This window comes from Canis lupus, chromosome 5 (genome assembly GCF_003254725.2).
Source record: "Canis lupus dingo isolate Sandy chromosome 5, ASM325472v2, whole genome shotgun sequence".
Classification (NCBI taxonomy): Eukaryota; Metazoa; Chordata; class Mammalia; order Carnivora; family Canidae; genus Canis; species Canis lupus.
Genome location: NC_064247.1, coordinates 22,580,926 through 22,608,772, shown reverse-complemented (window position 1 = coordinate 22,608,772; position 27,847 = coordinate 22,580,926). Strand labels below are relative to the sequence as shown.

Here is a 27,847-nt window from a genome sequence, read left to right as displayed (position 1 = left end):
GGCTTATTTTTTAAAAATATAAAAACAGGGGCACCTGGGTGGCTAAGTGGTTGAGCATCTGCCTTTGGCTCAGGTTGTGATCCCGGGGTCCTGGGATCGAATGCCACATCAGGCTCCCCACAGGGAGCCTGCTTATCCCTCTATGTCTCTGCGTCTGTGTCTCTCATGAATCTTTAAAAAAGCAAAAAATCTAAAGACATATCAGGCTTTTGGATTTCATGAGAGCATACCAAACCCTTCAGTTTACTTTCCTTCTCTTAAAATTTTTTTAAATTTTAAATTTTTAAATTTTTGAAATTTTTTCACTGAAATTACACACACCAAAATAAAGATAGGAGATATCATCAGGACTCAGAGTGATACAAAAACTGACCAATGCCAAACAACCAAAACTTTAATATAACAGAGAAGATCCCAAATAATTTAACTTTGCCAAAAGACAGGCTGTCCCAACAGAGGAGCCCCAGAAAGGATTCCAGCTCATAGTGGCAGAGTAGGGAATTTTCATAGGTCAAGACAGGAGTGTATCAAAGTAGCTCGGCTCAGTTTCTGTCTCTAGATTTTGTGTGATTTCTGATGCCTAAGTAAAGGTGGGATTTGCCACTGTGGGCATGAAGGATAGGACCTTACCTAACTTGAGACTATCAAACACCAAGAAGAACAAAAGAGCTCAGCTATGAGCTCAGATCAGCCCTATCTCTTCAGCACCTTCCCTACTACTTCTCAAAGCGTTCTCAGAAACTTTCACATACTTTCATAAGTAAAAAACAAAAACAAAACCTGGGCACTTAACTACAATATATGTATATTTACCTAGAAATTATACACATACACTCACACTAATGCATTATGAAAGCATTTATTTTTAAAGTAACTACAAAAAGACAAAAATATAAGCAAACATTTTAGTATTTTTTCCTTACATTCTAACAGATCATGTTGAATGCTTCTTCGGGGTATGATACTCTAATCCCACAGGTAGAAGCTGGAAGAGGATGATAGTACAGGAAGAATCAGGGAGCAAACCAAAGGACCTCAAGCACTCAAGTAGAGTCCCCTACACATAGCTGCTAGCCTCAAGCTCATCATAATCAGAAGTGGGCTTTGCTACTGATGGACTCATGTTGCTACGTACCCTCATTTGAGAGGGCCCGTCTCTAGTCTATTCCTGGCCTAACCCTGAACCCTTCGTATCTGCCAGTGCATTCCATAATACCACCATACCCAAAGTAAAGCCTTCTTTTAGATCCTTATATTTGGGCTCAAGAGAAGTTGTGGGGAAACAACAGTGACTCTAAGAATTAACTGCTGAGAGAGCATATTACAGATAATACTCCTTAACCTAGAACTTCATTTACACTATGAAGTGTGTGTGTATGTGTATCAAATACAGAATTAACATGGATTCTCATTTAATTCCCACAGCCTTCTAAGGGAAGAGTGCTATCATTACCCTAATTGCACAAATGAAACCTTAAGGCACAGAGAGTAATTTGTCCCAAGTCAAACGCTACAGCTGGGACTCCACTGCAGGCACTGTGGCTTCAGAGCCCACATTTTTAAACTACTACACAATCCTGCACTATAATAAATGAGGTTTCCTTTCTCCTGATATCTAAACTAAAGTAATTCTACTTAATAAAAAACAAGTAATTTATTTCTTAGTATACAATACCAAAGAAGCCCACTTGCTGATTAGCTGACTACCACAAACATTTCCCTCACTATAAATAACATTTCAACTTGCTATGAAGTAAGTACAACGAATGCTAACTCCGTTCATATTTTTATTCAAATAAGATTGATGATATATTTACAAACAGGAAGCTTAGAAGAAACAACAGAAGTAGATCAGAGTTCACAATGTAAAATATGTATAAGGTATGGCATATGTAGATGCTTATGATTTTAAGAATTTGTTCACTCTACAAAAAACCTTTCATGTTACAAAAGACCTTAACAGGACTTTCAAGATCATCAGTTACCTAATCAGAAAGATTAAGTATACTACTTTGTCAAGAAAGAAACAACTTCCTAGGAATTTTAAAATTTTGTACCATATTTTAGATTAATATATGATAGAATGATACCTAATAAAAGCAAAATATCTACTAGGTTACTTATTGCTGTATGCTAGAAACTCTCCTGTTCTGTTCTCCAAGGTCAAGGAGGTCTGACCACAGACTACTACTCTCCTGCCCATGTGTAAAAGTTCATGTAAACATCCTCTCTTGAGTCTCATGCCCTCAATACCTTCCCCCCCTTATAATCATCAAGTCACACTCCTAATTACTTGGCCACTGGGCACCAATCTCCATCCTCTCCTTCTCAATAAAACATCACTTACAACACATATTGCATCACCTGGGGAGCTTAAATAAATAAATACATAAAATACTAATGATTTCCAGTAGTCCCCAGAGAATTAAATCAGACTCTCTGGAGGTGGTCACCAAGCATTGCCTTTTTTTCTTTTCCTAAAGCTTCACAGATGACTCAAATATGTACTCAAGAGTGAGAAAAAAAATACAGGACCAGTAGTCCAAATTCATTAACATGATACCCATGTTAGCTTATCACGAGCCTATGACACCAAACTGCCGTCAGGTGCCTACTTACAGTCTGTAATTCTTGGGCCTTTGCCCCTGCCATCCCCTCTGGCTAGGATCTCCACCCATTCCACCATGTACAGTATCTTTTAATTCCTTTCAATCCTCATTACAATGCTTTCCTTAAAGGATGCTAAGGAAATACTTGCTAATAATTATTTTTTTAAAAAGTCCTATCTCTCCAATCTATACAGCTGTTCAACTTAACTGAATAGGTACTATGAAAAATTCTAAGTGCCACACTATTGCAATACCAGTAAAGTTACAGAAAAACATACAAAGAATTTGTAAAAGCTTCCACTCTAAGTTGTCAAAAGTTGCGAACTTCATGTGGTTAAATGATACCTGGTCAAAAAGTTGTTTGCCAGTCGTATTGGGCTGAATGGCAAATTCCAGCTCAGCATCCATGGTGGTTACTCTTACATTGATCTGCAATAAAAACAGAAGGGAAAATCACTATCAAAAGAATATACTAGTTAAGCATTAAACATGAGGCAATATTTTTATATAATTTATAAAATAAAGCATAATATGCAGGCAATAAAGAGCTACTACAAAATTATACCTAAGATTTTCTTTTTTAAAATGATAAACTTTGATTTTAATCACAGGAAATCTTAAATCTATTTTAAAAAGAACTTACAAAGTCCTCTTTTAAAAACATTTATTGAATATTTGGAATACACTAGACACTAGGACATTAGCTTTCCATGTTCTCATTTAAGCCCTGAAACAATACTAGGAAATATGTTCATTTCTACAGAAACTAGAAGGGTTCTCATTACTTACCCAAGGACACAGAGGTATCAAACAGCAGAGTAGGTCTTTCCGCTGAGACATAACTCCAAATTCTTTGAATGGTATCCACTATTCCATTTTTCAACACCAAGTTCAGATACTCAATTTTATTCCAATTGCAAAACTATTCAATTTATAAAAAGTACTCATCCACTGACCTTTATTTGTTAGACTCTATTTTAAATTATTTTTTCTATAAATACATTCCTAGCTGGATATCTCACCAAAAACTTAACATGCCTTAACTAAAATAATTTTAACTTCAGAATAGCACCTTCATCACTTAGAATTCACCACCATGTGGTACAAATCGATTTAACTTTAACTCACACTATGAGAACTCTAAATCTGACTCACGTTTTTTTTACTCATTCTTAACAACCACACCTCTGTACATGTAGCTTTTCTCTGAAATACCTTTTCTAATCAAATAAATCTTATAAATCTATTATTTATAATAATATCTATTAGGAAATATTCATACACATAAAACAACACATGTAGCATATGTAAACAATAAAGCATAATAACAAAAAACCTACTGTGATATAATAAATATATATTTGGTCTTCATTGTTTCCTGGCCGAGAGCTCCTAAAACCTTTGGAATTTCCTGAATGCTAGAAGTTAGTGGAGTATTCGGTCATTTATAAGCCCCTGAATTTACACTAAATGACTCCTAATGACTCTCATGGACCTCTATACACCTTCAGGATGGAGACTGGTAAGAATCAACCAGGTAATTAGAGCCACCCACTCCAACCTCCAGGGAGGAGAGGCTGGGATGTGAGTTAATCATCAATGGCCAATGATTTAATACCTCATGCTTCATCATGGAAACTTAAAAAAAAAAAAAAAAAAAAAGCCTAAACAAAGGAATTCACAGACAGCTTCCAAGTTGGTGAATGCATCCACATGCAAAGAGAAAGGTGGACCTCAAATTCTACAAGGACAGAAGCTCCTGTGCTCAGGATCTTTCTGGACCTTGACCTATGTACCTCTTCTTCATCTTTATCTTTCACCCAGATCCTTATAATACCCTATATATTAACCACTAACAATAAATAAAAGTTTTTCCTGGAGTTGTATGAGCTATTACAGAGAATTATAGTACCTGAGGAGGGGATCATCGGAATCTCCTATGTGTAGCCAAGTGAGAAATGTGGGTAACATGGGACCCACTACTTGTGATTGGCATCTGAAGCGGACAGCAGTCCTCTGGGACTGAGCCCCTAACCTATAGTGTCTGTGCTAATCTGGGTAGCTGGTGTCAGAATGAATTAAACTGCAAAAATACATAACCGATGTCTACCTAGATGTAGAGAATTGTTTGATGTGAAAAACTTAAACATTACCAGAAATTTTGAGTAAAGAAAGTTTTCCTTTACCCATAAATCTACTATTCAACTTATTAACTAGAAATGGCAAATAATTCTATAGATGCCAATGTATTTCTTGTGAATTTCTCTGTCCCCAATCCCCCACAGGTAAGCACTAACCGGAATTTTCTATTTGTCATTCTTTTAAAAGAATGGTTTGACCACAAATGTAGGTATCTCTACATAAAGTAATTAGTTTTTTTTTTTATTTTGAGCTGTATTAAAGTTGTACAGTACTGGCTAAGCAAGTCTTCCTTCATGATGTGGGCCATGGTTACATGAGTATATTTACTTTATGAAAATTCATCAGATGCAATGAAACGCTGGGACACCTGCACCCCGATGTTTATAGCAGCAATGTCCACAATAGCCAAACTGTGGAAGGAGCCTTGGTGTCCATCGAAAGATGAATGGATAAAGATGTGGTTTATGTATACAATGGAATATTCCTCAGCCATTAGAAATGACAAATAACCACCATTTGCTTCAACGTGGATGGAACTGGAGGGTATTATGCTGAGTGCAGTAAGTCAATCGGAGAAGGACAAACATGATATGGTCTCATTCATTTGGGGAATATAAAAAATAGTGAAAGGGAATATAAGGGAAGGGAGAAGAAATGTGTGGGAAATATCAGAAAGGGAGACTGAACACAAAGACTCCTAACTCTGGGAAACAAACTAGGGGTGGTGGAAGGGGAGGAGGGCGGGGGGTGGGGCTGAATGGGTGACGGGCACTGAGGGGTCACTTGACGGGATGAGCACGGGGTGTTATTCTATATGTTGGTAAATTGAACACCAATATAAAATAAATTTATTATAAAAAAAAGAAAACTCATCAACTACACGCAATATGTTCTTCTCAGTATGTATATTCTATTTCAATAAAAAGTTTAAACAAAAATTATACTTCATTGTAGTTTCCTTTTTCACTATTTCTAGGATTTATTGATTTTTTCTGTGAGTAGTTGCAATTCACTCATTTTTACTGCTATACGATTACTGCTGGACGATAATTTACCTATTTTTTTTGTCAATAGATATATATCTCAATATGGTCTTACTATGCAGATCTGATTCCTAAAGAGGCTAACAATATTTTTGCATGTGTAGTACGCAGAATTCTAAGGTGGACTCCATGATCTCCATTTCCTGGTGTTAGTCTCATGATGATGCTACATTTTGTAGATGTACTTAAAGTTACTAACCAGTTGACTGCAAAACTGGAAGATTATGTGAGTAAAGCTAAGCTATTCATAGGAGTCCTTTAAAAGCAAAGCATTTTCTCTGATTGAAGAAGTCAGAGAAACTCAAAGTGTGACAGGAATTTGACATAAAGGAGGTTCTCCACAACTGAGTTGGAGAGGCCATGGGACAAGGACCCGACACCAGCCTCTAGGAACTAAGAGTAACTCCTGGTCAATAGCTAGTAAGAAAATGGGAACTTCATCCTCCAGTAAAGAAGGATGGATCATTTTTACAAGAAAATGAATTCTGCCAATAGGAATAAGCTTGAAAGAGAACCCAGAGCTCCAGCTGAGAATATGGCTGGGGTAAACCTTGATTTCAGGCTCGTGTGACCCTAAGCAAAGAACCCAACCACATTATCCCATATTTCTAACCTACAAAACTGTGAGTTATTAATGGGTATGGCTCTAAGCTACTAAATTGTGGTAATTTGTTATAGAATAATATAAAACTAACATAATACGTTTATTGACCACTTAGTCTCCCCATCTTTAGAAATGTCTGTTAATATCTATTGCTTATTTATCTATTAGGCTGTCTTTTTCTTTTTACTATGTAGGATGTCTTTATGTATTCTACATATTAATCCTTTGTTATTTTTAATCACAAAAAAAATTGTATTTCTCCCAGTTGGTAGTTTGCATTCTACTTTAGGACATGTCCTTCTTTACAGTAAACACATTCTTAATTTTAATGTTGAATTTATCAACATTTTACATACAAGTATCAATTTTTTCGGCCAATTTAAGAAATCTTCCTCCACTGTGGACTCATAAAAATGTGCTTATATTTCTTTCTTTTTTTTTTTTAGATTTTATTTATCTATCCATTAGAGAAACAACCGCTGAGCCACCCAGGTGTCCCAAAGTTCTATTTCATCCTATAGTTCTATTTTTCAAAATTTGTCTTCAATGATTTTTGCTTATGCTCTGAGATAGAGGTCTAATTTCATTTTCTAATTCCTGTAACAATAATGATATGGAGATTTAAAATATCTAAGTGATATATATTGGTTAGTTAATTTGCTTCTTAAAGACTACTGTGTCACAGACCAAATCTCTATAAGGTAGAGTCTGAATCTGTGCTATTCTATTGCACTGGTTGATTAACTGTTCTGTCAAATCCACGCTGTCTTAATTACAACATCTTTAAATAAGTCTTGCTATCTGGTAGGGAAAGTCTCCTCTCATTATCTTCAAAACTAACAGAATTATAGCTGGATGTATGGCTACTGAGCTATAGGAGAACATTTCCCAAGGCCTCTTGCAATTAGATATGGCTCTGTGACTAAGCTCTCACCCACAGAACAAGAGCAGAAGAGATAGAGACCACTTTTGGGCCTCAGCATAAAATAGCAAGCATGCTTCTCTGCTTTTTCCTCTCTTGTTGCTGAAACCCAGACAGAGCAGTAACACCTTAAACTATGGAGATAATAATAATCCTCTAGGCCAGAAGTTCTCAAACTTCTTGGTCTCACCATCTCTTTACACACTTAAAAATTACCAAGCATAGGGGATCCCTGGGTGGCTCAGCGGTTTAGCGCCTGCCTTTGGCCCAGGGCGTGATATTGGAGTCCCAGGATTGAGTCCCACATCGGGCTCCCTGTACAGAGCCTGCTTCTCCCTCTGCCTGTGTCTCTGCCTCTGTGTGTCTCTCATGAATAAATAAATAAAATCTTAAAAAAAAAAAATTACCAAACACCCCCAAAAGTTTTTGTGGCTTATCTATCTACATTTACCACATTAGAAATTAAAACTGAGAAACTTAAAATAGTAATTCATTTAAATACAATAACCTTATTAGATATTAACATAAATAAAAATACAAATATTACTTATAATTTTTAATAAAAAAGCACTATAATACAACTTTTAGAGCTTTTTCATTTCTTCCTAGCAATAATAATACCCTGATATATTAAGGGTAATCAAAGCACTTATTAAATCACCTTTACGTTATAACTTAAAAACTTGACCAAGATTACATATCTAGTAAGTATGAAGCTGAGCCAATAGGATCAGTGAAAAATAAACAAAACATGGAAATCAAATTTCTCCAAGCTTTCTGTTTTGAAAAATCAGACTCTTTTCTCTTTTGCAGAGGGGCAGGTAAGGGGGGGCTAATTATATCCTGACCTAAGAAATTTACAAGATAAAAGTATATTACTATTAACAACATGTTTTCTTCCAGAATTTTATTAGTTAATAATATATAATTTATATCCAACTGCATATACAATTTTGAATCCTTACTGTAAGGAATAATAAATGTTTTACACTTGATTATAGTAAGTTTTCCAAAGTAATTGTAAAGTTTCATGTTCCTATCAGAAATATCAACAGTTCTGGTTGCTTCTCATCCTTACCAACACTTGATATTATCAATCTTTTAATTTTAGCCCTTAAGGTGACTATAAAATGGCAACTCATTGTAGTTTTGTTTCTCTGTAATGAAAGATATAGAGGATCTTTTCATGTGTCTGCTAGTTATTAATACGTTTTTTGAAGTATCTGTTAAAAGTTTTTGCCCATTTTTAAAAAATTGGGTTATCTTACTGTGTTCCAGAAGAACTTTATCTTGCAATTACTTTCTCCCATTCTGTTTTATCTTTTCATTTTTTTATTGCTGTCTTTCAAGAACAAAAGTTTTTAATTCTGATAAAATCCAATGTGTTTTTTTTTTAATAGTTCAAACTTTCTATATGTTATCTAAGAAACTGCCTATCCCAGTGTCACAAATGTTTTCTTATGTTTTCTAGCAATTTTATATTTTGGGCTTTTGTATTTATTCTATGCTCCACTTAAAGTTAATTTTGTGTGTAAATTGTGAGATAAGTGTCAATATTCATGTTCTTCTCTACGGATAACCCTTTGTTCCAACACTATATGTTAGAAAGAACTTTATTTCCCCATTGAATTGTGTGAAAATCTTGTCAAAAATCTAATGAATGCATATGTGTAGTTATATTTTTGTTCCACCAATTCTATTTTATCTGTCCTTTCACCAATACCACATTGTCTTATTCTTCTAGCTTACGAAGAAGTCTTAAAATCCAGAAGTGTGAACTTTCTTCACACTTCACACTTTCAAAGAAGAAAGTGTTCCAACTTTCTTCTTTATAAAAATTGCTTTAGCTATGCCATATAAATTCTGGAAGTTCTTTTTTTTTTTTTTTTTAATTTATTTATGATAGTCACACAGAGAGAGAGAGAGAGAGAGAGGCAGAGACACAGGCAGAGAGAAAAGCAGGCTCCATGAACCGGAAGCCCGATGTGGGATTCGATCCCGGGTCTCCAGGATCGCGCCCTGAGCCAAAGGCAAGCGCCAAACCGCTGCGCCACCCAGGGATCCCAAATTCTGGAAGTTCTATAGACATTTTACAATCAGCTCATCCATGTTAGCCAAAGAAACTGCTAGTAATTGCATTCAATCTACCATTACATTTGTGTAGGAGTGACACCTTAATATTTTCTAGACATATCTATTAACATTACAGAATATTATCCCATATATTTAGGTCTTGAATTTCTCACAAGTTTTCAGTGTAGAGATTTTATATAGCTTCTGTAAATTTATTCCTAAGTATTTTATATCTTTGATGCTGTTACAAATAGACATTTTTACTTTATTTTTCAAATTTTGCTACTAGTATATAAGAAAGGTCATGGATTTTAAAAAATATAACCTTGGGTCCAACAATCTCGCTAAATCAGTTATAGTTCTAGTAGCTGTTTCTAGATTCTTGAAGATTTTCTGCATAAACAATCATGTCATCTGCAAACAGGAAAATTTACTTCTTCCTGTCTGATGTTAATGCCTTTTATTTCTTCTTATTCTTCTCTCCTTCCAACAATGCAAATTCATACTTTGTTACCTACCTGTTGAGTCCTTAAAGTAATTCCAAAGAGATATTCATGCCAGCCAGAAACCTCCAATAGCTATTAACCAATGATTTGCTTAAAAAGGTAATTGGCCAAAAGAAATATTGAAAAAAAATCCCAATTTTGTTAGATGAAGTAAAAACATTTATGCCAAGAGAAGAAAAATAAACGTCAAGAACTATATAATTATAAAACTAAGTAAAATCATATATACACCCTAAAATTTAAAAAAATAGAAAACTATATGAGCATTGGTAGCAGTAGAATCAAAGCTAGAATTATGAGAAAATTAATGCATGGATCCTTCCAACTTTTCATTAATTCCTCCCATCTAACAAGAAGTTACTATTTACTAAGCACTGAATGTGTACCGAGTTCTTCTAACTCTCACCAAACCCCTCTAAGTAAGCAACTAATTACATCTCTACTTTTTATAGAAAGAAATTAAGAATTGGAGAGTCTAAAGTAACCTAACTGAAGTCACAGAGGGTAAGCAGCAGAGCCAGGATATGGACTGAGACAGTTTGGGTCCAGAACCCATGAATTTTCATCTTAACTGCAATGTAAGCTATACCTCTTCTCTACTGGCTTACATAGTAGTTTGCTGAAGCTACATTAATCAAGAACAAGCAACAGCAGTTATCAGTGTCTTTTTCTTCCCAATGACTCTACCATAACATTTTGCCTTGTTCCAAAAGAAATTTAATGCTCCTGATATTTTATTAAGAAGTGGTAAAAGTAAAATACACTTACTGGTTTCGGCATTTTCCTTCTCTTTTTGTCACCTTCTTTAAAAATTGACTTTTATGAATTCTGATGTCACCTTCAGTTAAAGAAAAAAAAAGCATAATGGATCTATTACTTTTGTATAATGTCTTGATTTTAATGTAATTTATATAGAATAAAAAAAAACACTTTAAACTGAGTTTAACACAAAGCTCTCTAAAAAAAAAATTAAAATAAAGTAACAGAATTCTCTTACTCCAATCTTCAATGTTCTTTTACTATCATTTCACCTTCTCTAAAAATATTTATAGCTGTGATTTAAAATAGCACACATATCAGCTGTGATTTAAAATAGCACACATATCAAACAACATAATCTAATGCATACTGATCACCAACCGAAAGTTTTGATTTACTCAGAGACCATGCATAGCAGGGAAGCAAGACCACTAAGGACCTAAATGCTGTCTCTGGCTGCGTCCAGTTCACCTCTACACCCAGCCTAGGAGACAGAGGGATAGTAAAGTGGAAGATATAGATTCAAATTCTAAAGAGATGAACTCAAGAACACTTTCAACCTTTCTTTTTTTTGCACTGCCAAAGACAAAGGAAATTATAACGTAAACTCTAAAAAGATAACTTTTTAAAGAAAATTATTTTCTTCTTGAAAGTTTAAAAATCTCAGTAAAAATATACTGAGTAGTTTATCTATGGTGTATTAAACAGCCACAGACTACATACTAGCAGTCTGCATATTACTCACCAGCAAGTTGGTGGCCTTTACTGAAATTTAGTTGTCTTTGAGACCAATGTTAAACTTTATCTTCTCCCTGTAAAGCAAAAGAAGTGAATCCTAATCCAAGAAAACCGTCATGCTATACTGTTTTAGGGTAAATGTTCTTAAAAACATCTAACCAACCAACCAAAAGATCTAACATTTTTAATCATTATTAGTTGTCCAGAAAAAAAATGATATATTATTCCAATTTGAAAACCTTCAGGGAGGTATATTCAATTATTATTTGAAAATCAGCTTCCATTGATACTATCTCTGCCAAGAAAATTCATCCATTATAGCAGCATCAACTAAATCAATACACAATTTTGTTTTAAAACTACAGTATCAATTGCTTTCTTAATATGCTACAATAAACCCGAAAATTTTCCAAGTCAAAAAAAAAAAAAAAAAAGACAAATTATGAGAGACTCCGAATTCTGGGAAACAAGCAAGCCATTGCAGAAGGAGAGGTCGGTGGAGGGATGGGGTAACTGGGTGATGGGCATTAAGGAGGGTACATGATGAGATGAGTTGTTATACTCTATGTTGGCAAATTAACTTTAAATAAAATATAAAAAAAATAAACATCAAAGGTCGTTTCCCTAAATTTTGCTCAATTATGTGTCAATAAACCTCTCTTTAAAAGGAACTTCTATCTGAGATAGTTTTTATCTAATAATTCAACTATGAAATTCACTTCCCTAACTCTTACCTAGGAAATGTTAATACTTCCTCCACACAGTCACCTACTTTCAGAAACCTAAATGTACTTCAGACCTAATCTTTTCATTCTATATCCTCTTTTCATCCCGCTACTGCCTTAGTTCAGATCCTTATCACTTCAGGTCTTAAAACATCCTCAAAACTGACCTGCTTTTCACATCATTTATAAGTTAGTAATTCCCAAATCTGTATCTGAACTTGCTTGGTTAACTTGCCTTACTCAATGTCTACATTATTTCAGATGTAACATGGCTGAAACATTTAAATCTCTACCCAAATCTAATTTTCTACAAGTCTTGGTGCATATTTCTAGAAAGTTATCATAGTATTCCCTCATGATTTTTTTTATATCTATTAGCAGTTATGATCCTCTCTTCATTCCTAATACTATTAAATGTTACCTTCTCTTTTGCTTGTTAATCTTGCCAGAAGTTTGCTTAGTTTATTTTTTTTAAGATTTTATTTATTTATTCATGAGAGACAGACTGAGAGAGAGGCAGAGACACAGGCAGAGGGAGAAGCAGGCTCCATGCGGGGAGCCCGATGTGGGACTCGATCCCGGGACTCCAGGATCACGCGGCGTTCTGGGCAGAAGGCAGGCACTAAACTGCTGAGCCACCCAGGGATCCCCAGTTTATTGGTTTAAAAGCCAGCTTTTAGTTTCGTTGATCTTCTGTTTCTTTTTTGTTCTTTTTTTGTTAATTTCTCTTTCCTCATCACTTTTCATTTCGTTAGTTGGCTTTACTCTGTGGCTCATTTTCTAATCCCTAAAATTAAAACTTTAGGTAATTCCCAATTTGTTTTCTTTTCTAGTATGTGCATCAAGGTCATAAACTGAGTACGTCCAAGTATAAGGCAACTCCATATATAAAGTATCCTATTTTGTCGAGAATATTTAAAAATAATCTTTATCATTTGAATATATAAGGTAATCAAGTATGTATTTATAACATTAGTATACTTAAATACTAAAAACACATGATCTATAAAATATTGAAATATTTTTTGATTTTCATAGAACATAGAATTTCTTTAAAAATCCTCACACAAATGAGACAGATTATACAAGCACTTTTTGAATCAATATATAATACTATTACTAAAATTTTTATCCCAAACCACACCATCTATTCATATAAAAACACTGGGAAGTTTTTTTCCTATTTGTACTGTTGGAATATATTTTAGGGTGACGGGCACTGAGGGGAGCACTTGATGGGATGAGCACTGGGTGTTATTCTGTATGTTGATAAATCGAACACCAATAAAAAATAAATTTATTATTAAAAAATATTTTTAAAAATAACATTTTACAATTTAAAAAATATATGTCAAAGAATCATTTGATGGAAATTATTTCAATACAAGCCAGGAATTTACATGCCATGCGTCAACCTGGTTTAGACCATCTAACAATGGATGTTCTGGAATATTGAAAGGAGACAAACAGCAGTGTCAAATGGGAGAATAGGAGAGACATCTTAACCATGCCTGATTCCAAATAGAAGTTTTCCTTAAAATTTTTTAAATATTTATTTTCCACCTAAAAATTCTGTGTTTAAACTACCTTTTATATATTCGATGCTAAAATTTTTAACTTTAATTTTTTTACACTTAGGCATAACACAAAAATGTATCTGTCCTCACACAACTTGAAATCTATTGTGATTTACATAATTTTTCATAAAAACTCATAGCAGGCCTAATAAAGTTTTAATAGGTTTAAAAAAAAAGGAATATATTTTAGTTCTATAGTGTAACCAGTGTATTGTTTTTTTTTAAAACCAGATTTTCTAGATTTGCCTCTGTTTTAATGTTTAAAACACTTACCAAATGGACTGTGAGAGCTTTCCAAACCCACATGTACTAAAGGCATTTCAGGTCCATATGCCTGTCTTAAATAGTACTTTCAAGCCCAAGAAAAAGAACAGTCATAAGAGAGTTCCTAAAAACACAAATATAAATCTCCTTTTCTGGGGATTTTTTTTTTTTTAATGTCTGGACTTCTATTCAAAATCATACCATTTTTCTAAGCAAAATAAGTCAATCAGAGAAAGACAATGATTTCACTCATGTGGAATTTAAGAAACAAAACAGAAGATCATAGGAGAAAGGAGGGAAAAATAAAAAAAGATGAATTGGGAGGGGACAAACCATAAGAGATTCTTAACTACAGGAAACAAACTAAGGGTTGCTGGAGAGGAGGTAGGTGGGGTGACAGGATAACTGGGTGATGGGCAACAAGGAAACAAGAGAATGAAGAGCACTAGGTGTTAAATGCAACTGATGAATCACTAAACTCAACCTCTGAAACTAATACTATATATGTTAATTAACTAAATTTAAATAAAATTAAATTTTAAATAACAACACCATTTTTCTAAGTATTACTTTTAGTGGTTTCACATACAGGTTTTCATATGCAGTTTTTTCATTGGCTCTAGAGGTTTCCATTTCCAATTTTGATCCCTGATCATGACTGAGTTTTTTTTTCTTTTTCAAAAGGAATGGTTACTACAGTCTGGGAGCAAAGTGTGTTTGTTTGTTTGTTTATTTATGGAGAAAAAGATCACAGAGGGAGAGAGAGAGGGAGAGGCAGACTCCCTGCTGAGCATGGAGTCCAAGACAGGACTCAATCCTAGGACCCCGGGATCATGTCCTGAGCTGAAAGCAGATCCTTAATGGATTGAGCCACCCAGGTGCCCCACTTTTTCTTACTTTTTTTTTTTTTTTTAAGATTTTATTTACTTATTCACAACAGACACAGAGAGGAGAGACACAGGCAGAGGAAGGAGAAGCAGGCGCCATGCACGGAGCCTGATGTGGGACTCCAGGATCAGGTCCTGAGCCGAAAGCAGAAGCTCAATCATTGAGCCACCCACATGTCCCTTCTTATTTATTTCTAACTTTTCTATACCACAGCCAGAGAATTCATTCAGACTTCCTTATGTTTAGTACTTGGTCAGTTTAATTTCATTTCTAACTGTTCTGGCTATAAATAACAATAATGTATGTTTTGTATTTGATAACTTACTTAGATCAAGCCAGTTGAAGTATTAAATGTTTTGTTTAGTTTCCCTACTGTTGCTCATTTTAGTCTACTTAAGCAATTTGAGAAAAAAAATGTATTAAATTTTCCCAAGCATGATTGTGGATGTTAATTTCTTATAAATTACTAGTTTTCAATTTATATTTTTAGGCTATGCTATTAGGTGAGTGTAAGTTTACAACTGTTATATTCCTCCAGTGAATACTTCCTTCTTTCCATTAAGTAATAATTTAATTGCATGTGAAATTCTAAATTGGCTGTTACTCCCTCAGCATTTGGAGGACATTATTTTTCTGGCATCTGTTACTGCTGATGAGAAGTCTACTGTCAATCTAACTCATTTCTCTGAAATAATCTGCTTTTCTCTCTGCTTTCCTTCAAGGAATTTTTTTGGGGTGTTCTTCAGATTTGCTTTTATTTATCTTGTTCAGCTTTTGGTTAAGCTTCCTTATTCTGAAGACTCATGCTTTTCTTAAATTCTGGAAAATTATTAGCCATTGTTGCTCTCATTCTCTCTTTTCATTTGGCAATTCTCACCGCATACATACTGCATTTTTTATTCTCTAAACTCTGTATCTACTTTTTCATATTTTCCATCTCTTTATCTCTCTGTACAACATTCCTCCAATCACTAATTCTCTTCAGTTGTTTTTAATGTTTTACCTCAATAATTCAGCATTTCAGTATTTACATATTTTTATTTCTAAAAATTTTTAAAGAAGAATTTGCTTTGTTTTAAAAACTTAATCCTATACTATTTAATATGTTTTTTTTAAGATTTTATTTATTTATTCATGAGAGACACGCACAGAGAGAGACAGAGAAAGAGAGGCAGAGACACAGGCAGAGGGAGAAGCAGGCTCCATGCAGGGAGCCTGATGTGGGACTCGATCCAAGGTCTCCAGGATCACGCCCTAGGCTGCAGGCGGCACTAAACCGCTGCACTACCGGGGCTGCCCAAGTTTTAGGTTTAATAAGAGAGCTCTGCAAACATAAAATAAATTTATCATATGCCAACACATACAAAACCAGGTTTTACACAAATGAACTAAGCTTTTAAAATCTCCAACAACTCATCTACATGAACTGTAGGGAGTGGGGATAAGGATATATGGTAGACTTCTAAAAGAGGCTTCTAAACTGCATGTTTTCAGACCAGTGTTTCCCTCTTAGAAGTCAGGTTAGTCACCACCTTGTTTTATTTCAGTTAATTACAAATATCTGAGAAGATTAAGGTTCTACCTCTTTATTTACCAGCTGAACACAGTATTATTACTCAACAACAATGCCCTGTACTTACAGAAGACTCCACAGATGCATGCTTTGATACATTAATTCTCTATTAACAAAAAATCCAAGGAGACAAGACGAGGTCACATTATAGTGATCTTATAGTCAGGCTACCTGATAGTTGAGGAAACAAAGTCAACTGCATGAAAATATCTTGTTCTTAGTCACACAGTAATCTTTGGCCCAACAGTCTTTGATGCCTACCCTCGAGTCCAGAACTCTACCATACATCCACCTGTCTTTCTCTATTTGATATTCAAAAAGTGCTAACTAGGGACGCCTGGGTGGCTCAGCGGTTGAGTAGCTACCTTTGGCTCAGGGCGTGATCCCAGAGTCCCGGGATCGAGTCCCACATTGGGCTCCCTGCACGGGGCCTGCTTCTCCCTCTGCCTACATCTCTGCCTCTTTCTGTGTCTCCCATGAATAAATACATCTTTAAAAAATGAAGTCCTAAAAATCAATCAATTAATTAAAAAGTGCTGAATAATTTCACTTGTGGAAATTTACCCAAATAACAAATGTGTACCAAGATTCTAGAGTGTTATTTACAGAAGTGTATGCAGCACGGAGACATTAGTGTCCATCTCATTAGATGAACCATGGTACACCTGGAGGCTCCGTTAGACCTCAGTGTGACCTATCAGAATGTCACGGAAAAATATGAAATGACACGCAGAATATTCACAAACTGCTGAAAAGGCAGGTTATAAAACCACACATACAATATTGTCACACTTCTTTTTTAAAAGTATAAGTGGAAAGACCACTATGACTATACTCCAAATGTGGAGTCCTTGTGCATTAATATGAACCTGTAAATTTCTAAAGTGAAAATAGTTTTTGTAATAAGAATTCTTTAAAATGAAAGAATAAAATTATTCTAATAAACTGAAGTCAGACCTATAATTTCACCATAACATTTAATAAAATCTAAGTAGGTGAAACTTTTTTTAAAAAGAGACTTTTTAAAAAATTCTAATTTTGGAGGAAAAGATTGACTAGGAAAGATATGTTGATGAAAACAGATTAACATATTTTATTTAAAATCCTTACACCCATAGAACAAAATAAATAGCAAAATAAAAGTAATAAAATAGAAAAATATCCAAGAGTCATAACAAAAAGTTACTATGGAAAAAATAATATATAAATATATCACTCAGACCCCCACTCAGTAAACGGTTAAAAGGCACTCTACAAACTCTTTACAAAACTAACGATGTGCTACTGATTAAAACCACAAATTGAAATGGCTTTAAGGTAATACTGATGATATACTTATTAAACTAGCAAAATAATTATTAAGTATACATGCCAGTACTGATAAAGCAATGTTGCTAAATAAGCAGATAAATACTGCTGGTAGCACCATAAATTGGCTCCATATTTCTAGAAAATAAGTTGTCGGGATCCCTGGGTGGCGCAGCGGTTTAGCGCCTGCCTGTGGCCCAGGGCGCGATCCTGGAGACCCGGGATCGAATCCCACGTCGGGCTCCCGGTGCATGGAGCCTGCTTCTCCCTCTGCCTGTGTCTCTGCCTCTCTCTCTGTGTGTGTGACTATCATAAATAAATAAAAATTAAAAAAAAATAAGTTGTCAACATTAACAAAAGCTCAAACTTTTTTCTGAACGGAAATTCTGCTTTTGGAATATACCCCAAAGAAATAAATACGAAAGTAATCTGTAGCAAGATATTCTCAGCAGTACTCATTATAAAAGCCAATGATTAAAATCACAATATGCAAACTATGTGACAGCATGATGGACTATTGCAGATGTTCTGTGTATTATGACAAACTGTGTCAACATTTACATTAGGATAAATGATTATGGAGCCACTCGTTTTAACTATGTAAAACATAAGTATCCTTTACAAATTACATCTTGATATATAGAACTAGGCACTAATACTAATCAGGGTCTTATTTTTGTTAAGTTCCTAATTTAAAAAATCAGATAAGAATTTTAAAAACGTAGTCCCGGGCAGCCCGGGTTGGCTCACCGGTTTAGCGTTGCCTTCAGCCCAGGGCCTGATCCTGGAGACCAGGGATCGAGTCCCACGTCAGGCTCCCTGCATGGAGCCTGCTTCTCTCTCTGCCTGTGTCTCTGTCTCTCTCTTTCTCTCTGTGTCTCATGAATAAATAAAATCTTAAAAATAAAATAACATATTCCCATTCATCAGTTACATCTCAGTTTATAAGATTTTATAATATGACATATATAAGAATCCCATCTTAAATTATTTTTAGGATGCAGCAGTGTTTTTACCCAATTTAGTTATTATTGAAAAATATTTATATCATGATATTATTATTTAACCTCAGTAATATATTTCTAGTCCTTCCATGATTGCATTAGGATGTTTTTTCCTGAAACATTTGTTAGTACCAGAATGGACAATTTAATAGAATGTCACCTATAAAGCTAAGATACCAAGATACATGTCCTGGGTTTTCATCTCTAACTGATTCATCTTGAAATCAGTCTTTCAGTGGCTTCCTTTCTTTCTTCTCCAAAAAAAAAAAATTATATATAATCACCTAACCATTATATAATCAGAGATATATAATAAAAATCAACTTTCCTCTCATCTACTGGCATAATACATAATCACTGAGAAAGAATTTACTCCCTCCTCTCTACTCTTCCTAAATCTCTTAAAGTGGTCTTACCCTACCTCTTTGCCATACTGACTCCTCCAGAAGCAATGAAGTGCAATCATGGCAGCGACATACTCAAAAAGTAGTTTTAAAAAGATGCTGCCAGCAAACACATTTCCTATTTCCAGAAAATTAACTGTATGGTTACATACTCTAAATACTACGTTCACAGACAAAGCATTTATATAAAATATTCTCTTTTTTGTCCTTTAACTGAGGGTGGCCCTAAAACAAACTCCTCTCTACTTCTACCCATGGAAAAGCAACTTCGTACTTAAAACGTTGAGCTCTACTAAGTCAGTGGCACAAGATTCTTCCCACCTGCCAGGTGGTAAAACAGGTGTTAAGTCTAGTCCATACTGGGCCAACACCGAAGCTTCAATAATTTATACCACAATGCCTACTTTTACTCTTAAGATATCCTTTTCTCCCAACCCCTGATTATAATTTTTTTTTCTGCCTTTTGAAACACAGAAGCAATCTTTGAACCAACTGTGGTTTCTCCACAGATCAAAAAGTTACAAAAGAATTCCCCTGCCAATTTACTGGGGGATTTGGAAGCAGTGTAACAAAGAGAAGTATAAACTGAATTAATAAGGTAACCCTGGCAGTCAAACCAACACAATAACAATATCTACAATAAAAAAGTTCTTAATCATTTTACCCCTGGATGAGCCCCTCTGGTGAAGCCTTGAAGCCTTTCCTAGAAAAGCATTTTTAAATGCACAAAATAAAATACATTAACATTGCATTAAAAACCCAATAATATTGGAATGCAATTATCAAAATGTAAAAAGCACAAATTCATGACATAGTAGTGTCTGCACTTTTTAATTAATCTTTAAGTAACAATATTTACCAGTGGATCTAATGATTAAACTTGTAAGTAATGATGAGTTTATTTCTGTAATAGTAACAGATTATGAAAATATCTGCAATTTCTATTGGAAACAGTCTCTGCTACTGCTTAATCTTACCAGTTGGCAACATTAATAATGAAAGAAAATGTGTAAAAAAAAAGATGCATCTTTTTCCCTATCCAAGTTCACAGACCCACAGGCTTAAAACTTCTACTATACAGAGAACTATGTTTATTGTGTTTTTAGCTCAGTGTTAACATTGAATTTAATAGCAGTATTAATGCACCTTTAGCTACATAATGCCATGTCACTCCCCAAGTGAAGCAAAGAGGACAAAATATTTCAGCTCCTTTTTGCAAATAAAGAAATAAGGCCACAACAAGGACAAGGGTAGTGAATGAAGAAAGTACCTGAAAATACTTACTCTTCAGCCACTTTACCTCTATTTACCTAATCTTTATAACTACCCTCTGCCCTCTGCCCAAGATAGGTATCACAATCCCTCATTCTTTTGATAAGGAATTTAAGATTCAGATAAGTGACTTGCCCAAAAAGTAATAATGCTAATTAACAAGTCAAAGTTTCTTTTAAACCCTAGTCTTGGGGCTCTTCTCACTTCCCTATTCCACTTCTTTTCTGACATCATTCTAGGCAAGCTCATCTCAAAAACTGCCAGAGCTTTCCATCAAGAAGAAACTAACATTCATTCTTCCATCACCTTCAGGTCAAAAGACTACCTCAAAAGATATTATAAGTGCACATTTAATCCCAGTGTAATCCCAGGGAGCCTGGGTGGCTCAGTTGGTTAAGCATCTGACTTTTGATCTCAGCTCAGGTCTTGATCTCAGGGTTGTGAGTTCAAGCCCACACCCAGTGCGGAGACTACTTGGGGGGGAAAAAAAAAGTACTGGTATAATCACCTCTGTAAATGGATTTCCTGTAAGGCTGATATGCAGTTCCAAATAAGGTATTAAGTACTTGCTTATGTAGAAAGTGATTTTTGTACAAGGATATTTTGAAGGAAATGAAATACTCAACATTTTGAGCAATTTGTACATGCTACTGAAAATGTAAAGCAAAATTCGAGCACTTAAATATAAAGCAGAACTGCAATATTAAAAACAAAATTTTACATTGAATTCAGATTCTCTTGTTAAAGAAATCTGTAAATTTAAAGGAAACATATCTATATTGTTTCCAACATGAGTAGAGAAACAAATAATACATTACCATTTGCAATGATTAATTTAAAATGCTAAAAGCTAAGAATGCTAAATCCAGTTCAACTTTTTACACTTATGAAACCACCAAAAACTAATATAGTGTTTAAAAATATAAAATCAGATTCATGTAAGTTACTTTTGCAGCAGGAAAGAAGCAAAGTACTAAAATGACCTGAATTCTTGCAAATAATTCTATGTTTTATAGGTTTTGAAACACAGGACACTATAGTAGCTTATTTTCAAAATAAAATAATTATCTTTCTTAAATATCTCTTAAATTGGATAATACTCTCTCATGCAGTCAATAAGGCTATAGGGCAGTTCTATCATTAAGCTTCTAATTTTCAAGATATTCAAATCTCCCTTTTAGAAACTGGAATGCTGCCTGGCTCAACAGTAGGGCATCAGAAGCTTGTTGTTTATTTTGTTGATGAATTAAGTTTACATGTAATATTCATTTGACTTTTTCTGTTGATTATCGTCAAGGGCAATATTTTCCTCTCATTTACGTTATAAAATGACCAAGCAAGACACTACAGGAGAAAGCAAACATGAATATGGGGAAGAAGAAAATCCTCCTAACTAGGTTTCCCAAGTTCAGGCCTCTATCATCTCTATTCAAGACTCTTTTAATAATCTCATTTAATTTGACAATCAAATTAAAGGCCAGATAATTTGACACTTTTAATAGTAACTATAATTATTATGTCGGTTGTTGATTAGATGAAAGTAATGAGCTCTTCAGGTATATATGCCAACTTTGCTTGATACCAAACTAAGATTTTATAAGTTTCTCCAAGTCTAGAGTCTACAAATGGCTTAAATAAATAGAAGTCCTGATAATAGCTAGTGAAGTTTTTTGGGGTTTTGTTTTGTTTTTTTCTGCTAGCAAAGTTTAATCCATCCCACACACTCAGTAAAAGCCAAATGGTTCCAGGTTCAATTAAGCATGGCTGAAATATCCTATATACCCATTCCCCCCTTTTATCAAGGGTCTCTCTGTTGCACTCCTGTGCCCGTATCATTCCACACACTAGCCAGGATTTTTGGTTATAAACAACACCTACTCTGTTAATTTATTGAAAGGTTATTAGTTAACGTACAGAAACAATAGATTAAAAAAAATAAAGCAGGAAACATACTCAGAACTCACATCACAGAAGACTCTGCTTAGAACACTGCTGTACTGAATATTAACTCCTGTTTCTACATACAAGACATTTTAAATAGTTAACAAACTTTATAGTATACAATACAGCACATCTATATTCCACATTAGTGTGACTTTCTCAGTCACACCTTACTCATCAAATACAAAGAGTATACAGTACAGAAGTATAAATGTATGTATGTTATCTTAAAGTCAGCAAACTTTTTCCCTAAAGGGCCAGATTAATAAATGCCTTAGGTTCTACAAGGCTATATGGTCTCCATTGTGATTCTGTTGTAGCATGAAAGCAGCCACAGATAATATGTAAACAAATGTGCTATGTGTTCAAATAAAACTTTATTTATAGGGGATCCCTGGGTGGCTCAGCAGTTTGGCTCCTGCCTTCAGCCCAGGGCATGATCCTGGAGTCCCGGGATCGAGTCCCACATCGGGCTCCCTGCATGGAGCCTGCTCCTCCCTCTGCCTGTGTCTCTGCCTCTCTCTCTCTCTCTTGCTCTCTCTCGCTCTTGCTCTCACTCTCTCTCTCATGAATAAATAAATAAAATCTTTAAAAAAAAAAAAAAAATCTTTAAAACAAAACTTTATTTATAAAACCAGGGAATAGGCTGCAATTGGTTCATGGGCCAGTTTGTCAACCCCTGCCTGAGAAGTATTTTAGCAGGAATCAATGCTTTTCATTTTGTAATTTAAGTAAATTTAGTACCCATGAAGGTATGAACTCATATTCATGCCAGATTATGTATGACAGATCAATCTTGGATATGACTTTGGGTCGGAATACAACCTACTGGGAATAAGGAAAACAATCTGGTGGGGGCAGAATCATAAGAAAGGCCAATTCCATCACCCTCACCAGTGACTAGTTAGGTATGGAATGCATCCCAACCCCAGCCTGTGAGACTAAGAAGACATCTGCTGAGGGGCTTTTGGAAAGGAGACAGTCCTTCTCATTCCTTTGGATACTGTTATGTGGATGGCATGCTAGTCCTGTTGCAGCCAGATTGTAACAAGAGGAAAACAGTCTTACTATTAAGCTGATGGGGAAGACCACAGGGCAGAGAACTGTAAAGAGGAGTCCTTCATGTCATTACCAAGCTATTCTTGAGCCTCTGGACTTTATTATGTAAGATTATAAATTTCCTCATTATTTAAGCCAGGGTGATAATTTTCTATTATTGTGTCCAAAGTATCTTACGTGATAGAAGTCCTTGAAAAAAGATAGTTCACTTCACAGTTTCACCACAGCCAATCTTCTTTTCCTTCGACTTTCCACAAATAAAAGAAACATTTAAGGTCCTGAAAGCCCACAGAGACTACCCACAACTCAGAAAAAACTATCGGTTCTAATTACTGATACTGAAATTTGTAACTTTATAAATTCTATAATCATGGGGGAAAAGACAAAACAATGCACTACCTCCCTCTTTGATACCATAGCTAAGACATTCTTTCAACAAGATGTTTTTGCCTCTGTATCAGTGGTTGGCAAACTTTTTTCCATAAAGGGCCAGAGAGTGAATACTTTAGGTTTTGCAAAATACACGACCTCTGACATTACAACTCACAAAAGCAGCCATATACAGTATGTAAACAAATGGGATTTCTGTGCTCCAATAAAACTTCATTTACAAAATCAGGAAAGCAGGCCAAATTTGGCCTGCCAACTAGTTTGTCGACCTGTCCTCTAAGTAGCTAACTGCAAAAAGTATCTTTCTCAGGCAAATCAAGTTGACTAAAACTCAAAAATGGTTTATTTCAAATGTATGTAAGTTAGGCAGAAAAATAACCCAGTATATCTTGACCATTCCTACTCATCTACATTAGATTGCTTGACGTAAAAGCAAAACACAAAAAAGGGTCATTACCTTGTTTGTATACATAACTTCTGCAAAATGCAATTTAGAATTCTACTGTTATAGGGTAACTAATGTATATTACAATAGAAAAAACAAAACAAAACACATGCATTGCAAATTTATAACATCATTAAATAAAACTAAGAATTTTAAATTAGTAAATATGCAAGCATTTCTATACATACTGCTTATTCAAAGAAAAAAAAATTCTCTTCACCTAGTACCTGACTGAACTGCTCTTTTCCAGGAAGCTGAAGCTAGAGTTCAGTATTAAATGGAATGAGGAAAGAAGCAAATCATATGGACTATATTTCCTTTTCAAACAATTTCCAATGCAAAGACATATTTTTAAAGGATACCATTTTTTCACTAAAAATTATATGCCACGCTCTAGGGAGAAAATAAAAAGTGAACTTTACCTTCAATCATTAAGCAAAAAAATTTGCACAAGCACATAAACACACTTTTGAGAGTATAGGAAATCACATTGTGTGATTTCATTCAACTGATAAAAATTTGAGAAACATTAATGTTTAACACAGTAATACTCTTTCAATGTATGTTACAAAATAACCATATTTTTATAGACTTTAAAAGCAAACATGAGATGAAAAGTATATGCTTATTCTTGTGTAAGTACTGGTATTTTTCTATACACAAGAAGGAAGTACTAAGAGCAATCAACTATGAAAAACATGAGAGTGAAAGAGATTGAGAGGGGGGTTCTGGGGAGTGAAGAGGACTTTATTTTCCCTTTACATCTCTCTAGATTCTTTTTAGTTCGTCATAAAATGTATTACTTTTATAGTCTTTAAAAATGGTTTGAAACATATGCTCAATACAAATTAATACTAAGAAAGATAGCAAGAACAAAAATGAATAGGAAAGGCAGGATTCTGTGAAAGAGACTAGAAACTAAGAAACTCTCTGGGGTCCAACTAACCACTTCTATCACCAAAGAGGTGAGCGTACACTACCTGCAAAAATAAGGGAAGGTCCCAGAGAACTTTAGCCATCAGCAACAACACTATGAGGCTTAAAATAACCTCCTAGTAGGGGAGTCAATAATAACTCCAATTCAATCCAGTCCCACTGAGTCCAGTCCCAGGGGTAGCATCAGAGTAAAGAAGCATCCACTAGCTTTGGTCTGCTGGAGGCCAAAGCCACCCAAGAAAAAGTGATTTCCTTGAGTTCCTATATTCACAGAACTAGCATAAAATTATATTAGCTTTACCCTATCAAGTATGTTCCCCTGGCACAACTCGGTCTTTACTATCCTCACAGGACACACTTTTTTAGGCCTTGGTCTATGAGAAATATCGGTTAAAATTTGCCATTTTTAAATGGCGTAAGTTAAAATGCATTAAGTTAAAAATGGATGAAAAAACAAGACTCCCACCATCATTCCACATTTCAAACTCTAATTAGACTATGCACAGATTATATTAAAAGACAGAAAAAAAAATAAAAATATATAAAGACTTGCACTTCAACAACCTGCAAAAGATAAAAATGAATAATAAAATCAAATTCTGCTGTTGGCAATGGAAAAGCCATAAACAAGAAACAACCCCTGTTCTCTCCCTGAGACACAAAGGAGAGGAGCAGTCTGTCATTTCTTACTACCACAGGAAAAACAATAATCACTTTAAGTTCCAGTTAAGCCAAGACAATGTCTAAAACAAAGGACAGATTCAACATACTTTACCCACATCGGAATTAATTATATTTTTTTCCCACAAATATTTGAGTCTCTCCTACACACTCTTACATGTGTAGGGAAACAGGAGTGAACAAAACAATGTATAATCCACAACAGCAAGAATTCAACATTTCTAAATGCGATGATCAAATTTTGCTTCACTTAAATAAAACTAAAGAATTCCAATGCATACCTATTCATTCCTTAGTATAGTAACTGCTTGCTGAGTTCCATCATAAAAAAGTGATCACGCAAAGAAAAGTACAACCCTTTTTACAGCATACCATTAACTTCAAAAGGAGTGTACTACCTCTTGTCGTTCGTCACATTTTTGTCATATTAGTCTCTGAGAGATAAAGCGCACTGGTGAAAGCAATGGAATTCTGAACATTAAAAAAAAAAAAAAAAGTGCGACCCTGGATATTAATCTCCTCTCAAATCTAATAATGTTGTTTTGGCAAATGGATTAGGCCATTATTTATCCACGGAGACAAGTGAACGGGGCAATTGTTCCTTCAGAGCTCCATCTGAAATATAAAAGAGTATTTAGCGCTCCAAAAAAAAAAAAAAAATGTATGCTCTGTAAACAATAGATTGCAATGTGGACGTCCAACGGTTCCTTTATCAAATAAACCCTTATTATCGTAGACGTTTACACTTGCATCAAATAGCCTTGGTGCCACGGGACTGATGAAAACGTCCTCTACGAATTCTCAACTCTATTTTTAAATCGACGTCTGGCGAAACTGACCTCACATCTCCCACCTCATTCATCAGCACTCCTCGGCGGGGAGAAATAAGCCCGCAGCCAACATGTGGGGAGGGCGAGAGCCCCGCCGTACCTGGGTCGGAGGCGGCGCGCCGCGCTACAACTCCAGGCACGCAGCGCCCCTCTCGCAGAGTCAGCCCGGAAGCGAAGTTGCCGGGGCTTCCCCGGAGCGGGGGGGGCGGTAAGGTGGTCGCCCCGGGCGGGGTCGGAGGCGGCGAGCCCACGGGGCCGCCCGGGGGCGGGGGCGCGGGCGGGGGCGGCGGCAGGTCGAGCGGGCCTGCTCGCGGGGGCGGGGGCGGGGGTGGGGGTGGGGGCGGCTCCGCGCCCCGGACCCCGTACCGCGCCGTCGCGGTCGGCTCTCGGGCGGACGCGCGCTGTCTAGTAATTCCACGCCCCTCCTTTCAGTCTGCGGCCCGGGGGGTCTAACGCGCCCCCGCCCCTACCCGCGAGACGCAATTCTGCCCGCGCTGCCGGGTGCTGAGGGCGCCCGAGGGCCGGGCCGGGCCGGGCCGCGCCCAGGCGGCGGGGCTGGGGGTGCGGGGCCCACCCCGGCCACACACGCGCGGCGGCTGCTCCGGGGCGCGCCGCCGCCGCCGGCCCCGGAGGGCGGCCTGGCCCGCGCGGCGCCAACCGAGAGGCGCGCCAGGCCCTCGCGGCGCGGCCCCGGGCAGCGCGGGCCGCCGCAACTTGGCGCCGCCGGGGAGAGGCAGCGGGGAAGGGAGGGCGCCCGCGGCTTACCCTGCGAACAGGCGGCTGCTTCCCGCCCCGAGCGCGGCCGGGGCGCTGCGCGGCGGCGACGGGCGTGCGGCCGCGGCCGGCGGGGAGAGGCTGTGGGGGGACGCTGGGCCGCCGGAGACGAGAGGCGCCGCCACCGCCGCAGACAGCTCCGCAATATGGCCGCCCGGCGGCTCCTCGGGGGAAAGGCGGGGCTGCCCCGCGCCCCCCGCCTCCCCCTGCCGGCCGGCCGGCCTCGCGCCGCGGCCTGAGCGCCCACGCCGCCGCCGCCGCCGCCGCCGCCGCCGCCGTGAGGGCCGCCGCCGTGAGGGCCGCCGCCGCCGCGCCGTGAGGGCCGCCCCGCCCCCTCCGCTCCCCTCCCCTCCCCTCCCCTCCCCTCCCCCTCCGCACAC

General features: G+C 36.6%; 1 protein-coding gene across 9 annotated transcripts in view; it reads right to left on the bottom strand.

Moving 5' to 3' along the window:
• RDX (radixin) overlaps positions 1–27,642 on the bottom strand; it is an 87,698-nt gene extending 60,056 nt beyond the window's left edge. The window contains exons 1-5 of one of the 9 annotated variants that reach the window (XM_049109980.1): positions 27,459–27,642; positions 18,482–18,627; positions 11,404–11,470; positions 10,668–10,737; positions 2,955–3,038 (exon numbers count right to left, since the gene is read on the bottom strand). In XM_049109980.1, the coding sequence (XP_048965937.1) occupies positions 2,955–3,038; positions 10,668–10,679 (96 nt within the window). In that variant the 5' untranslated portion in view covers positions 10,680–10,737; positions 11,404–11,470; positions 18,482–18,627; positions 27,459–27,642. Of the gene's footprint in view, positions 1–2,954; positions 3,039–10,667; positions 10,738–11,403; positions 11,471–18,481; positions 18,628–23,588; positions 23,660–26,144; positions 26,628–26,702; positions 26,930–27,458 lie in introns of those variants that run through there. The other 8 variants (XM_049109979.1, XM_049109977.1, XM_025465603.3 and 5 more) reach the window with 8 other exon arrangements.
• Between the last annotated feature and the right edge of the window lie 205 nt (positions 27,643–27,847).